We start from the raw sequence: 14,034 nt of genomic DNA, 5'->3' as shown, positions 1-14,034 counted from the left end.
ATCAGATGTAGGGACAACAGTTTGCTCAGAAATACTTACCTGAGGAGAAGGAGGTGATGGCGGCATGGAGGTAGGAGGTACCCTGTGAGTGTATACTATGGGAGGGTTTCAGAAGCGAGATACACCCGACGCTGGAACCAAGGACTGAGGAGGAAGCGACTCTAACGGAAAGGGAGGAATCGGTAGAGGAAGGATATCACCAAGGCTCTCCTGTAGTCTGGGAGTAGTACTTGAAAAATAAAGAATAGACTCAAAGAAGGTAACGTCCGCACTAACATACTCTTTATGAGATATAGGGTCGTAGCAACGATATCCTTTTTGGTTCTTAGGATACCCAAGGAACACACATTTAATAGACTGTGCAGCAAGTTTATCTCGATCTGGACCCAGCTTATGCACAAAACACACACATCCAAAAACTTTAGGGGGGATAGGGAAGAGAGGAGCCTCTGGATGGAGAATTTGAATAGGGATCTGGTCTTCTACAGAGCTTGAAGGCATGCGATTTATAAGAAAACCGACTGTCAAAACCGCATCGCCCCAGTATGAAGCAGACATATTGGATTGAATCATAAGGCACCGAGCAACATTAAGGATTTGTCTATGTTTCCTCTCAGCCACCCCATTTTGTTGGGAGGTATGGGGGCATGTAAATTGAGGTTGAATCCCATTAACAGAATAGAATTGAAGTAAGTCTTTGGATTTGAACTCAAGAGCATTATCAGTGCGAACAATTTTAACACATACATCAAATTGAGTTTTTATCTCTGCAATTAAAGATTTAAGAATGACAGGACCTCGAGACCGATCTTTTAACAGGAACACCCACGATAACCTTGAAAAGTCATCAACCATAACTAGATAATAACGACACTGAGACCTATTCGGAATCCTACTCGGACCCCACACATCGACATGAAGAAGATCAAACAATCCTTGACTTGACGGACTCTGACTAGAGGGGAAGGAGCTTCGACAATGTTTTCCCAATTGACATGTTTCACACTGAAAAGAAACTGAAGGAGGTATATGAGAAATGACACGACGAAGTTTTGTCACTGGAAGGTGACCCAAACGATGATGCCACAATAGAGGAGTTGAGGATGATGTAACAGCAGAATAGGCCAAAACTTCTGGTTGGTGTAGGTAATACAGACCACCTTCCTCATAGCCGCCACCAATCCTTCTCCCCGTCAGCAAGTCCTGAAAGGTGCATCCCATAGGATCAAAAATCACTCTACAATTCAAATCTTTTGTCAGTCGACTGACGGATAATAAAGTTTGTGGAAATGAAGGAGCATGAAGAACATGCGACAATTGAAGAGTAGGGGTAATAGACATGTTTCCTTACCCTACAATTAGGGAAGAGCTACCATCAGCAAGTCGTACCCCTTTTTGACCAGTCACAGGTTTTAAACTCAAAAAATTACTCGAATTTTCGCACAAGTGACCAGAGGCTCCAGAATCAATGATCCACCTATCACCTTGACCAGATAGGCCATCACCTGTCGAGCACACAACCTCCGCAGCAGAAGACTTCGAAGTGGATGATCGTAAAGCAAGGAGCCCGTCATATTCAGTCCTGCTAAGAGTTACATAATCATTGGAGAAATCTGCATCTGATTTAACCACTTGAGCCATAATATAAACTAATTGGCTTGATTCACAAAATGCAGGAGCAGCCACACGCGCACACCCACAATCAACTACGAACCCGACTATATCAAGTTTTGACTTCACCAATGAAATCTGAGAAACACGACCTTCGACTATTCAGATCCAAACTTCAAAAATAGTTCTAAAGAACCTTGACCAAAACCTTCCACCTCAACCCCGGATGGCTATAGGTTGCAAATCAAGATCACACATCCAACACGATAAAGATGTGTCTGGTTTTCAGACTATCACACGTCAGTTTTGCACGACTACACAGTTTTCCACACCAGAGATGAAATCTGGGCAGGCTTCAAGCGACACAGGGAATAGCGTGTCTTACCCTCACGCATCAGCCACTACGACAACCAGTAGCAGTACTCAACACAGAATCCCTCGACAAAAAAATTCCCACAAACAAACTATTTTCCCACACTGCAGGGGATCACGCCTGCTGCTTCCAAAAAAAATTATATTAACATGTTGCTTTCACAGCACACACGTTCCAGCCAAAGAGATCACGACACAGCAAGGAATCACGGCTGCTGATATTCATCTTCAAATAGAATCTGAGATGAACTCACCATTCAGATTCCCAACCAAAGATAACTTGAGCACGCAAAAAAAAAGAGAACTTCACGACAGCTACTCCCAGCCATATAATCACAGAAACCACGATAATAAAAGAACTCAGCAACAATGCAGGAAATCACGGCATCACGGCAGGGAATCACAGCAAGGGAATCACACCAATAAAACACAGCAAGAATCACGGCAGGGAATCACAACAAGGAATTCAGGGCAGGAAATCACGGCAGGGATAAAAACTCAGCAACAGGAAAAAAAAATTCCAAACTGCAGGGGGTCACGCATCCTGCATTCTTAGATCTGATAACTCGGCAACAAAAAAAAATTCCCAAACTGCAGGGGGTCACGCATCCTGCTTTCTTAGATCTGATGACAGATCTCCAGATCTGTCATCAGATCTTACACAGAAAACTAACTAGCTGACCTTATTAACAAAAGCTTTTCGATCACGCTCCCACAATAGTTTGATCACGAATCACGATCAATCACGCTCCCACGATCGATGGCTTTGATACCATGTAGAAAGAGGCACCGAACCCCCTAGATAGAGAGAGATAGAGAGAAAGAGAGAAGAGAGAGGGAGAGAGACGGCTTCACAGATAAAACACGTTCTCTTTTTTATTAGGGCTTCTCTCTATGTTAAATAGAGAGAGGCTAAAAAGAATAATTACATCTAAGCCCATTATGAAAACATAATTTCAAATAGCCTCTAATATAAAAAGACTTAACTTAAAACCCCCTATTCTCAACAATATCAAATAAACTTGAAGGTTAAAACCTCTTAATCTCAACAGTTACGTTCACGTGGACAAAACGTTGAGAAATACATTTCAAGCATGTGCTTACGGTTGTAAATTTGTTGGCTATATTGATGATTAAAAGGGGTTTAGATGTTATGACATTAAAAATAAGTGCATCCATATTTCTAGGAATGTTATATTTGATGAGACTTAATTTGAGTATGACTCTAGTACAGATCAAAGAAAGACAAGTGCATATTATTATCATCCATGGTTGAGTGAGTTGTTCTCTACTCACGAGACCTCAAAAAATCATGGGCAGCAGGTCCAAGATTTGGATGTTGGTGGAACTTAAACCAAGGTTTTAAAACCCGTGACTCGGGACTCAACTCGTTCTTTATTGACTCGTGACTCGGCGGGTCAACTCGGTGACTCGGACCGGGTTTTGTTAACTTTTGATTTTAAAAGAAAAACGATTTATAATTTGTCTCAAACCATGTTTTTCAGTAAACAAGAGATCCTTGGGTTGTGTAAAGGCATGTAATCACTGAAACTGGGAGAGAGACGTGACTCTTTCTTAGGTTGCTTTTGAACTGATAACAATTGGCATCAACTAAATTACTTGGTTTTTGCTTGTATTACTTCCTGGGTTTGTCATTTTCTAGTTAAACCATTCATAGAGAGCAGTAGCATTGAAAAATGCATAGGCTGATCTCTGCCAGACTATCTCACAGGAATATTCCCAACTTACCAGTTACCGTTGTGTCATGCCCCCTTATACAGTATTCTTAATGAAAAATTGAACAACAATGGCATGCCATGTGTCCTTTTTGTTGTCCATGTAACCATATATAAATGTACATCTTTGACAAATGAACAAAGGTCATTAAAAACAACTAATGCTGTAGCAAAAAACTCTAGGATATCTTGCTAAATGGCCTTCAAATTTCTTTTTTAGACAAAAGACTATGGAGTAAGTTGAAGAATAACTATGGTGACAGTTGAAAAATATGAAATTAAGTGGCATGACAAAAATTCTCGAAAGAGATGCAGCATATAAAATCCTGGTTGTTCACTCCCAAACAGAGCTAAAACTCTTTTCCCTATGAACACTGGCTCCTAATGTTGTTTCTTATGAATTAGCGGGATTTTTGTATTTTGATGGTTCTGTGCATTGTCAAGCAATCAAGAACTTATGTGAAGCTCTGTTGACATTTGTCTTATTGGTAGAAATTTATGAAAACGTTACGAATCCTCTCTTGAGTGACTTCTAGCTACTGGCTACCACAAGGCCAATTACCAGTTTCCAACATATACTTAGTTCCTTAATTTTATGCTTCTGATAATACATGATGAATATTATAGTTGATTATGCTATGATAGTGATACTTAGTACCTGTTACGAAGTTAACACACACACAGGGAAGATCCAAGAGCACACATACCACAAATCCAATGAGCACATCAGTCCACCAAATCAGCCAACACAAGGACCACTAAGGACACACTCACAAGAGACCCTAAGGGTATGTCTGATTGCTTGTCCAAGATTGGACAAACCCTTAGAACATAACAGACAAAACATATGTTCTGTCTGTAACAACAGTACTTCGTCCCATGTTTGTTTAACTCAAATAAAAAATCAAATTTCAAACATCCCAGAACTCGCCCAAGTCAGGCCGAGTCAGGCCCGAGTCAAGGCCGAGTCTTGTCAGACCGAGTTTGCCTTGCCGGGTTGACTCGTTGGAGGGCCGAGCCGAGCCGAGTCAACGAGTTGACTCGGCGAGTTTTAAAACCATGACTTAAACAACTACAAACATGCCTTCAAGGGAGCAATAAGGCAGATACAAAGAAGGAATGGTGTATACTCGAAGAAATAGAAATGCAAAGGCTAACAGAGAACAAGTACAACAATTACATGATGAAGACGATGCAGATGACATGGCCAGATATCATGAATCAGCCCCAAATGTGCCAAAGTTAAAGAGATCGGCTAGAGTCAAGCATCCTAAAGAGAGATGGGTCAACTACGAGAGTTTGAGCATGGACCATCAAGCGTTTCTTATGCAAATTGAAAAACAAGATGAACCCGTTTCTTACATTCGGGCAGTCCAAAATAAAAGGTGGATTGAAGCAATGAATAAAAAGATGAAAGCTTTCCATGAGTGTCAAACATGGGAAGTAGTGAAGAGACCCACTCATAAGACTATTGTAAGATCAAAAAGGGGTTTACAAAATCAAATATAAGCTACATGGAAGCATAGAGAGATGCAAAGCATGAATGGTGACCAAGGGCTTTACGCAGAAATATATCATGGACTACGAGAAGACTTTTAGCCCAGTAGTGAAAATGGGAACCATCTACATTATTTTATCTGTGGTTGTTTATCACGGTTGGGTGTTGAATCAACTTTATGTGAAAAATGCATTCTTCCATGGAGATCTAAAGGAGAAAGTCTATATAAAGCAACCTCCCGACTACAGTGAAAGTGATCTGAATCAATGTGTACAGATTGAAGAGCCATATATGAGCTGAAGCAGGCTTCACGCTCTTTGTTCGAGAGCTTTTTATTGGAGATTCAGAAACATGGATTCTATAGATCTCTTAATCACTCTTTATTTATTTGTAAAGGCAAGGGATACATGACTCTTTTGCTTATCTACATATATGATATCATAGTCATAGGTAGTTCAAAAGGTCACATCAAGGAGATCAAAGAAGTGTTGAGCAAACGTTTCAAAATGAAAGATCTTGGTCCACTAAAGTACTTCTTGGGTGTTGAAGTAGATAGAAGGAAAGATGGGATGGTGTTGACTCAATATAAATATACACTTGACCTCTTGCACAAAACAGGTATGAGTGATTGTAAACCCTTGTTGACTCATGTTCTAATACATCAGCATCTTAATATGACTAATGGTGATTTACGACATGTAGGTCCCACAAGGAGGATCCCATAAAGTATCGAGGTATAGTGGCGATTTTGTAGTACCTTATATTTACTCGGCTAGATGTGACATATGTAGTAAATCAACTTTTTCAGTTTATGCATCAACCAAGATCCAGCCATACGGAAGTTGTAAAAAGAATCTTACGATATTTGAAAGGAATATTAGGCGATGGATTGTTCTACAAGGGATCTCAGGTAGAGGACATTCTTACGATTATGGCATTTTCAGATGTTGATTGGGCAGGAGATCCGGATGAAAGGAGGTTGATTCAGGCTATAGTATTTTTGTTGGAAATAATCTTGTCTTTTGGTCTAGTCACAAGCAAAAAGCGATAGCCCGATCGAGTATTGAGGCAGAATACCGAGTCATGGCAACTACTGCATCAGAATTGGCATGCCATAAAAATTCCATTGAATCCAATTTATCACGGTAAGACAAAACACATAGAGATTGATAAGCACTTTATAAGGAGCAAGATTGAAGATGGTGAGCTTGAAGCCAAGTTTGTTGGTATTAAGAATCAAGTGCCAGATCTTTTCACAAAAGGGCTGACTAAGCAAAGATTTTGGTTTTTGAAGTCCAAGTTGTCAATGGTAAAGACCATGTACAACTTGAGGGAGGCTATTGAGACGTGATTTAGGTTTGGATTGGGTTTCTTAGTTGGATATCCAATTGTATTTGTAATTGTTTATATTTGTATTTTTTTTTGTTCTGTTATTACACCTATTTGTATTTTATTGTATGTTCTTCATATAAGGGTAATTTTGTAATTGAAACATGATGTAACAGTTTGGAAATATATAGAGCCATACCCCACGAATTCACATATTGGGAATTGTGTGTTTTCAGCCCCTTTTCTGTGTCTTCTCATCTTCTTCTATTGCATAGGAGTTATGGAACAAACTGCTGCACGTTCTTACATATACAACCAGCAAATGCTTAAAGATACACTTAGATGCTGTGAATCAATTGACAAGAGTTGTAGATTTATATTCTAAAATTGATCCCTTGTTTAAGTAAAAGGAAAATCATAAATGGAAATGTCAACACTCATGCTATAACCCACACAGAAAAGGCTTATGTTGACACATCTTATGGTTTCTTAAGCCTTTCTAATACCTTTACATTCAAGAACCAGACTTAATTTCATCTCGTTTTCATAGCTTATTCATAAATCTGTGGGATCATATGTTTCAGTTAAAGTTCTTTCCAGGAGCAAGGCAAAACATGTAACCGTTGAAGGAGGCTGGATCACTTCAGCATCATTTTTTGCTTCTTAGCCTGCTTCATTTCTAATACCAGTTGACCAAATCATATTGTGACTGACCTAGTATCCTCAACTAGGTTGCTGTGATAGGGAATTTATTAATAGTCTTTGCAGTCAAGGTCTTTTGCCAGTTATGCTTGTCCATGTCAAGTCCCAACTCACAATTGAGCACAAATTGTTGAAGGCTACAAGTTACATGATGCCTTCTATTAAATACAGTAAGAGAATCACTTTTTCTTTTCAACCGGTACATCTTGATCTATGGAGCACATTTCTAAAAAATCATATTTCTTCATGTTTATATGTTGAGTGATGACTGCCACATATAAACATGGACTCTTTTAGTTATTCAACTAAGACAGATTGGTACAAGTAAACAAATATATGCAGCTACACATGTACCTGAAGCTGAAGTTCATCAGAACCTATGCTTCATGATGGTAAAAGAAAAAAAGGGAGGGCTCCTTCATCGTAATTGTTAAGAAGATTAGAAGAGGACTTATCAGCTGTCACATGGGTGCGGGTGCGGGTACGACACAGGTGCGGCGCAATTTCAAAAAATTTGGACACGGGGACTCGGCTATATATATATGTATATATATTTTTAAAAATATATATATATATATATATATATATAACAATAATAAGACTCGGTCAAAGTTGTGCCCATTAGGGGACACGGCTATATATATATATATATATATATATATATATATATATATATATATATATATATATATATATATATATATATATATATATATATATATATATATATATATATATATATATATATATATATATATATATACATATATATATTTTTAAATATATTAAAAAAAACATTTTTTCTTTAGCTTTTTGCCCTAACAATGGACAAAAATAGACTCGGTCAAAGTTGACCGAGTCCAAAATGTGGATGGACTCGGCCCCAGTGCGTTGACCGAGTCCGACACTTGGTTGACCGTGTCCACCCCGTGTCCGAAGCTGCACCCATGTCGGGGCGTGTCGACGCAGGTGCATCGACCCCCTAGCCGAGTCCGTGTGACATAGCTTATCACATACTGGAAAGAAGATCCTTCAATATAATCATCCACATTTATCGTTCGTTAAGGAATAGAACAAAAATCATTGAATTGAATGAACTCGAATTTAATTCTGTTCCAGCTGGATTTTTATTGTAGCCTAAATGAATAATTATCTAACACAGAAGACTTAACAGGAGAACCTTCAGCATGAATGGCTAGCACTCTTTAAGCAGTAATAACAAAGAAACAAACTTCTGAAGATCAAAGTGAAAATTTCATAAATGATAATGAATATCACCTTCACAAGCAGTAGGGTAAAAGTCACAAAAGATGTTTTATAAGATGTTGAAAATAAATGGGTTCAGAAGCATAGGATTCACCAGGTGATCTGACAAATGTGCAGAGAACTCAACTTACACAATATGGCAACTTCATGACAACTTAAAAGATGAAGTTATATAAGACGATACTTAGGAAAGAAAAGATATCCATAGTGCTTTGAGTGTATATTATAGATTACCTATCATCAAGATAGAAAAAATTCTAAAAATTACTTGATGTTGGATAAACATTAGGGAAAGAAACAAAATCTACATAAAGAAAAATATGAAGAGTAAAAGATTGATGTAGGAAGATCCAAAACTATAAAACAGATTGCATATTAACTAATGAGAGAGAGAGGTGCACCTTAATCAAGATATCTGTATCTCCCCGTTGCAAGGGAGATGCAGCTTGCATTGGAGATCCAACACCCTGAACCACATCACCAACAGAATTTGACTGACCATCCTTTCCGATAGGTATATTCCTGTTGTTCAGAAGCATTCGCAGTCTTCTGCTATCAATATCAGCTGCCGAAGTTGAAGTTATATTCTGTTGTGCCTGAGCTTGCATCAGAAAGTGCTGATGCTGGGGAGTCAGCATCTGAAGCTGATATTGTTGAGATGACTGTATAAATGGCTTCTGTGGTTGCAGAAGGTTTGGTCGAAGCTGATCAAGGCCCTATTCATACAATAGAGTAAGCAATTTGGAAATAGAAGATATAAAGCACTAAACTTGGAAATTTTGGAAGATAGAAAAATCTTAAACTTGTCATCATAAATAACATTGCAACTAACAAGCTTAAACTACAACCAACGTAAAAGTTCACATTAAGTCAAAGTCAAGTTCTTTCATCCCAAAAAGAAAAAATGAAGCCAGGCACTTCTATTTGACATTTTAAAGCATGATAGGAACAATTTTTGGTTCATCAAAAATCTTAATGAGTAAAAAAATTGGCATAACAGACGAACAAATGTGATCTACAAGGTTTTCTTAGTAGGAAACATGTTTTAGATCATGTGATTATGACGTGTAAGTGGGTTTGGGGGACAAAGTGAAAAATCAACGGCCCGCAATGCTCACAATTCATGACTCAAAAAAATAATGTTTCTATGTTGTAAAAAACATGATCCATTCACATAGCTCTTTGTCAGACCTAACCTACGATTGTTCAAGTTCCAGTTAGCTGGTAAGAATTGGCTCGCACTTAGAGCAGAAAAACAAAAGAAAATCTCTACTTGATACCAAATTACCATGCAATCATTATACCCCAGATTTCTAGGAACCCTAATTAAATGAGTTTCCATTCTTACCAACAATCCACCTCTTAACCAGACACAACACTAGAGCCAGCTATGTGCATTTTGTTCTTCAGTAGACTCACGACATTGCTGAGTGCTGTGTTAGACAAATAGACATGTTACATGCACAAAACTGCCAAAAGGTGTTGCATATCTTAAAAGGTACCTTTAGGCAATTTTATACTGTCACAAATGTAAGAAAGTGGTGGAGTTCCACCAAAGCAATTGAACCAAGCAAACAAGTGTCTAGAAAGACACTTCACACAAGACCCGTAAAAGGGTAAAAATGGAAAACACAAATAAAAAAAGAATTTTTATTAAAATGTGAAATGCTTAAAAAGCATTTTCTACAAGTGAGTTACAATGGGGGATGTACCCCTATTTATAATAGAGAGGAGGGGAGAGCTCATAAGGAGCTCTCCCTCTAGCCGTTGGAGCTAAGTCCAACGGCTAGAGTTTAGTCAAGTTTCAACCGAAACTTGACCAAAACTCTAACTATCTAGTTCTATTTGAACTAGATAGTTAAAATACTAAAAAAAAAAAATACAAAATACAAAATACAAAATAAAAAATACAAAAATATTTTACATTCTAACACTCCCCCTCAAACTTACGTTACAATGAGCGAAAGTTTGTTTAAGAGAAAGAGAAATCGGGGGGCTGCAAGAGGCTTGGTGAAGAAATCTGCTAACTGATATTCTGACGTAACATATGGTAGATCAATGGTTCCATTCAAGTACTCCTCTCTGACATAGTGACAATTCATTTCAATGTGTTTGGTATGTTCGTGGAACGTCCGGTTGCTTGCAATGTAGATTACACTCTTGTTGCAGCTCTCATGTCTGCAAGTAGACGACGGAGCCATACGACCTTCATTGTAATGGTTGCCATGGCTCGATATTCGGCCTCAGTGGAAGATAGAGAAACCTTCAACTGCTTCTTGCACCTCCACAATATGAGAGATTCACCTAAAAACACACAGAAGCAAGTGGTTGAGTGCATATTATTAGGATCACCTCCCCAGTCAGCATCAGTATAAGCAATTAAATCTAATGATGATGAAGTAGACAAGAAGAGTCCTCGTGAAAGTGAATTCTTTAAATATCTAATAATACGTAGAACTGCTCTCATGTGAACAGAGGTGGGAGCATGCAGAAACTGACTAGTTGTATATACGGCATGCGCAATGTCTGGCCTAGTGATGGAAAGACGGGAGAGTGCTCCAACAAGTAGTTTGAAGGGGGTAGGATCATTGAGACGCTCTCCATCACCAATTTTCATTTTAACATTAACTACTTCAGAGGTGTCCACCGTCTTTTCATATATAATGTCAGACCTAGAAACAATATCAGAAGCAAATTTAGATTGAGAGATCAGATATTCTCGAGGAGAATAAGCAACTTCTATTCCTAAAAAATATCTTAAAAATCCTAGATCAAACATTTCAAAATGAGTTTTAAGAAGAGTTTTGATATCTATCACTCTCTGTTTGTCATCACTAGTGATGATCATATCGTCCACATAGAGGACAAGAATGATGATACCTGCATCAAATTTCTTAACAAACAAAGCACTGTCAGTTAAACAAGAATGAAATCCAATATCTGTCACAACATGACTAAACATGTCATACCAGGCTTTTGGTGCTTGTTTGAAACCATAGAGAGTCTTCTCAAGACGAAGGGTTTTTACCCGTGGGAATACAAATACCAGGTGGAGGATCCATGTATACTTCTTCAGCAAACCTCCCATTTAAGAAAGCGTTTTTGACATCCATTTAAAAAATATGTCACCTTTTAACAGAGGCCAAGGCGATTAGGGTTCTGACAGTAGTCATACGGGCTACAGAAGCGAAAGTTTCTTCGTAGTCGATGTCATACTTTTGATTATAACCTTTGGCTACAAGTCGTGCTTTATATCTTTCTAGGGTCCCATCACTTTTGGTTTTGACTTTATAAACTCATCTACACCCTATAGGTTTCTTTCCAAGAGGAAGATCTTGAATGGACCACGTCTTGGCCTTTTCTAAAGCAACCAATTCTACTTTCATAGCTTCGACCCATTCTTTATGATTTTTGGTTGAAGAGTAGGAGGAAGGTTCAACGTAGGATTGGATTAATGCTAAGGCAGCCCTATATGATGGTGAAAAGGAGTTATAAGAAACAAATTTGTCGGGAGGTCTAGAAATTCTAGAAGTCCGTCGAGGAGGATCTTCGGAGAACCTTTCTAACGCACATGGAGGATGCAGTTCTCCAACTCTTCGTCTTGTATACTGCAATTCAACATCCCTACTGGTTTGGTCTCTGCTATCAGTGTCAAGAATAAAGGGGCTTTGATCATTGTCAAAGTTGCATTCGAAATCCTCTTCACCAAATTTTAAGGTTAAATTAAGTAGAAAGGAATATTCAGTAATATCTTTAGGTTTTTCACTCTTAAAAGCATTCTCTTTTGCTAGAAAAGATACATTTCTTGATACATATAATTTGCCATTTTGAATATCATAGCACCTGTAACCTTTTTTATTCTAGGCATTCCAAAAAAAGCACATGAGATTGCCCAACGGGAAAATTTATCATTTTTGTCCGTAAATACAAAATATTTGCAACCAAAAACTCTCAACCTAGAGTAGTCTGGTGTTAAATCATAAAGTTTCTCAATTGAAAAAATATTTTTCAACGAAGATGATGGCATTTTATTGATGAGATAGGTGACAGTTAGGACTGCTTCAGCCAAAAACCCTCTTGGAACTTGACTTGCAATTAGCAAAGTCCTAATGGTTTCCATAATGTGGCGGCGCTTGGGTTCAGCAAGACCATTTTGTTGAGGTGTGTGGGGGCATGATCGTTGATGAGTAATGCCATGTAGATTAAGATAATTTTTAAATTCTTCGGACATAAATTCTCCCCCTGAATCGGTGCGAAAAATGGCGATATTACTTTGAAATTCATTAATAATCATCTTATGAAATATTTGAAAATGAACAAAAACCTCGAATGTATGCTTAATAAAATAAATCCAAGTGTCTAGAAAAATCATCAACGAAGATGACATAATACGTGTAACCGCCTTTAGAAATAACTGGTGCGGGTACCCAAACATCCGAATGCACTAAGTCAAAGGTTCTACTAGAAAAGGGTAATCTTTTCATTTTACCAAGAATGCAGTTTGTACAAGCAAAATTTTCAGATTTACAAATTTTTTCCAAACTTCGAAAGAATTGGATTTTAGACATATGACGATGGCCAAGTCTTTTGTGCCATAATTCTATCTTCAATTTCTGAACATTTAGACAAAAAACATTCTTTGGTAATTACAAAAAGTCCATATAATATAGTCCTCCTTCTCTATGGCCTTCCCCAATCAGCTTCCCTGACTGGCGATCTTGTACCCAGCAACCATCAGAAGAGAAGGATATATTACATCCATAATCAAAAATTTGTGAAACAGATAGAAGATTCAAATTTAATTTTGGTATATATCTAACATTGAGAATACAAAAACATTGATGATTTTCAAAACAGTCTATTCCTTTTATTTCAAGAGATGTTCCATCTGCTGTGAAAACTTTTGATATACTTAAGTTGTTTTTAAGACATTCGAATAAGCATTTGTCATTTGGGGTCATATGAAATAAAGCATCAGAATCTAAAAGCCAAGGAAAATTACCTGGACCGGAAACAAAAGCAATTGCCGCTCCAGTTGAGGCATCAGTTGAAGATGATACCCCTTTGAGAAGAGGTTGGAGGATCTCCATCAGTTGAGCCATGAAAATAGGCACATCTTGATCTTTTGGCTCAACGTCAACGGTAGCAACCCTTTTTTCATCCCTCCTTTTTAGTTTAGGGCATTGGGGCATGCCTGGCTCATGACAGTAGTGGCAAATAACTTTCCTCTTGTCAAACTCACCATTTTGTCTTCCAAACTGAGGTGGTCGGTAAGTACGAGTATGATTCCCAGGCCTAGATATTGCTAGGATGAAATCATCGTCAGCTTTAGGGGTGCTTTTCCGAAGACGATTTTCCTCCATTGTTAATTCTTCAATAGTTTCCACAATAGTGGGAATTTCTCCATGATGGAGGGTCGATTTGGTGGACTCAAATTCTGGCCTTAACCCAGTTATAAACTAGTAGAAATGTTCAACATCGAGCTGCTTTTGACAAAGCTCAATATCCTTGGCACAGTGC

General features: G+C 38.0%; 1 protein-coding gene across 2 annotated transcripts in view; it reads right to left on the bottom strand.

Annotated features, from left to right (window-relative positions):
• LUG (transcriptional corepressor LEUNIG) overlaps positions 1-14,034 on the bottom strand; it is a 74,137-nt gene that overhangs the window by 36,543 nt on the left and 23,560 nt on the right. For both annotated transcript variants that reach the window (XM_089990028.1, XM_089990027.1), the window contains exon 9: positions 8,916-9,230. In XM_089990028.1, the coding sequence (XP_089846154.1) occupies positions 8,916-9,230 (315 nt within the window). The remainder of the gene's footprint in view (positions 1-8,915; positions 9,231-14,034) is intronic.

This window comes from Nuphar pumila, chromosome 15 (assembly GCF_984573655.1).
Source record: "Nuphar pumila chromosome 15, dmNupPumi1.hap1.1, whole genome shotgun sequence".
Classification (NCBI taxonomy): Eukaryota; Viridiplantae; Streptophyta; class Magnoliopsida; order Nymphaeales; family Nymphaeaceae; genus Nuphar; species Nuphar pumila.
Note: the sequence above shows the minus strand (reverse complement) of the source record. Positions and strands in the feature narration are given on the sequence as shown.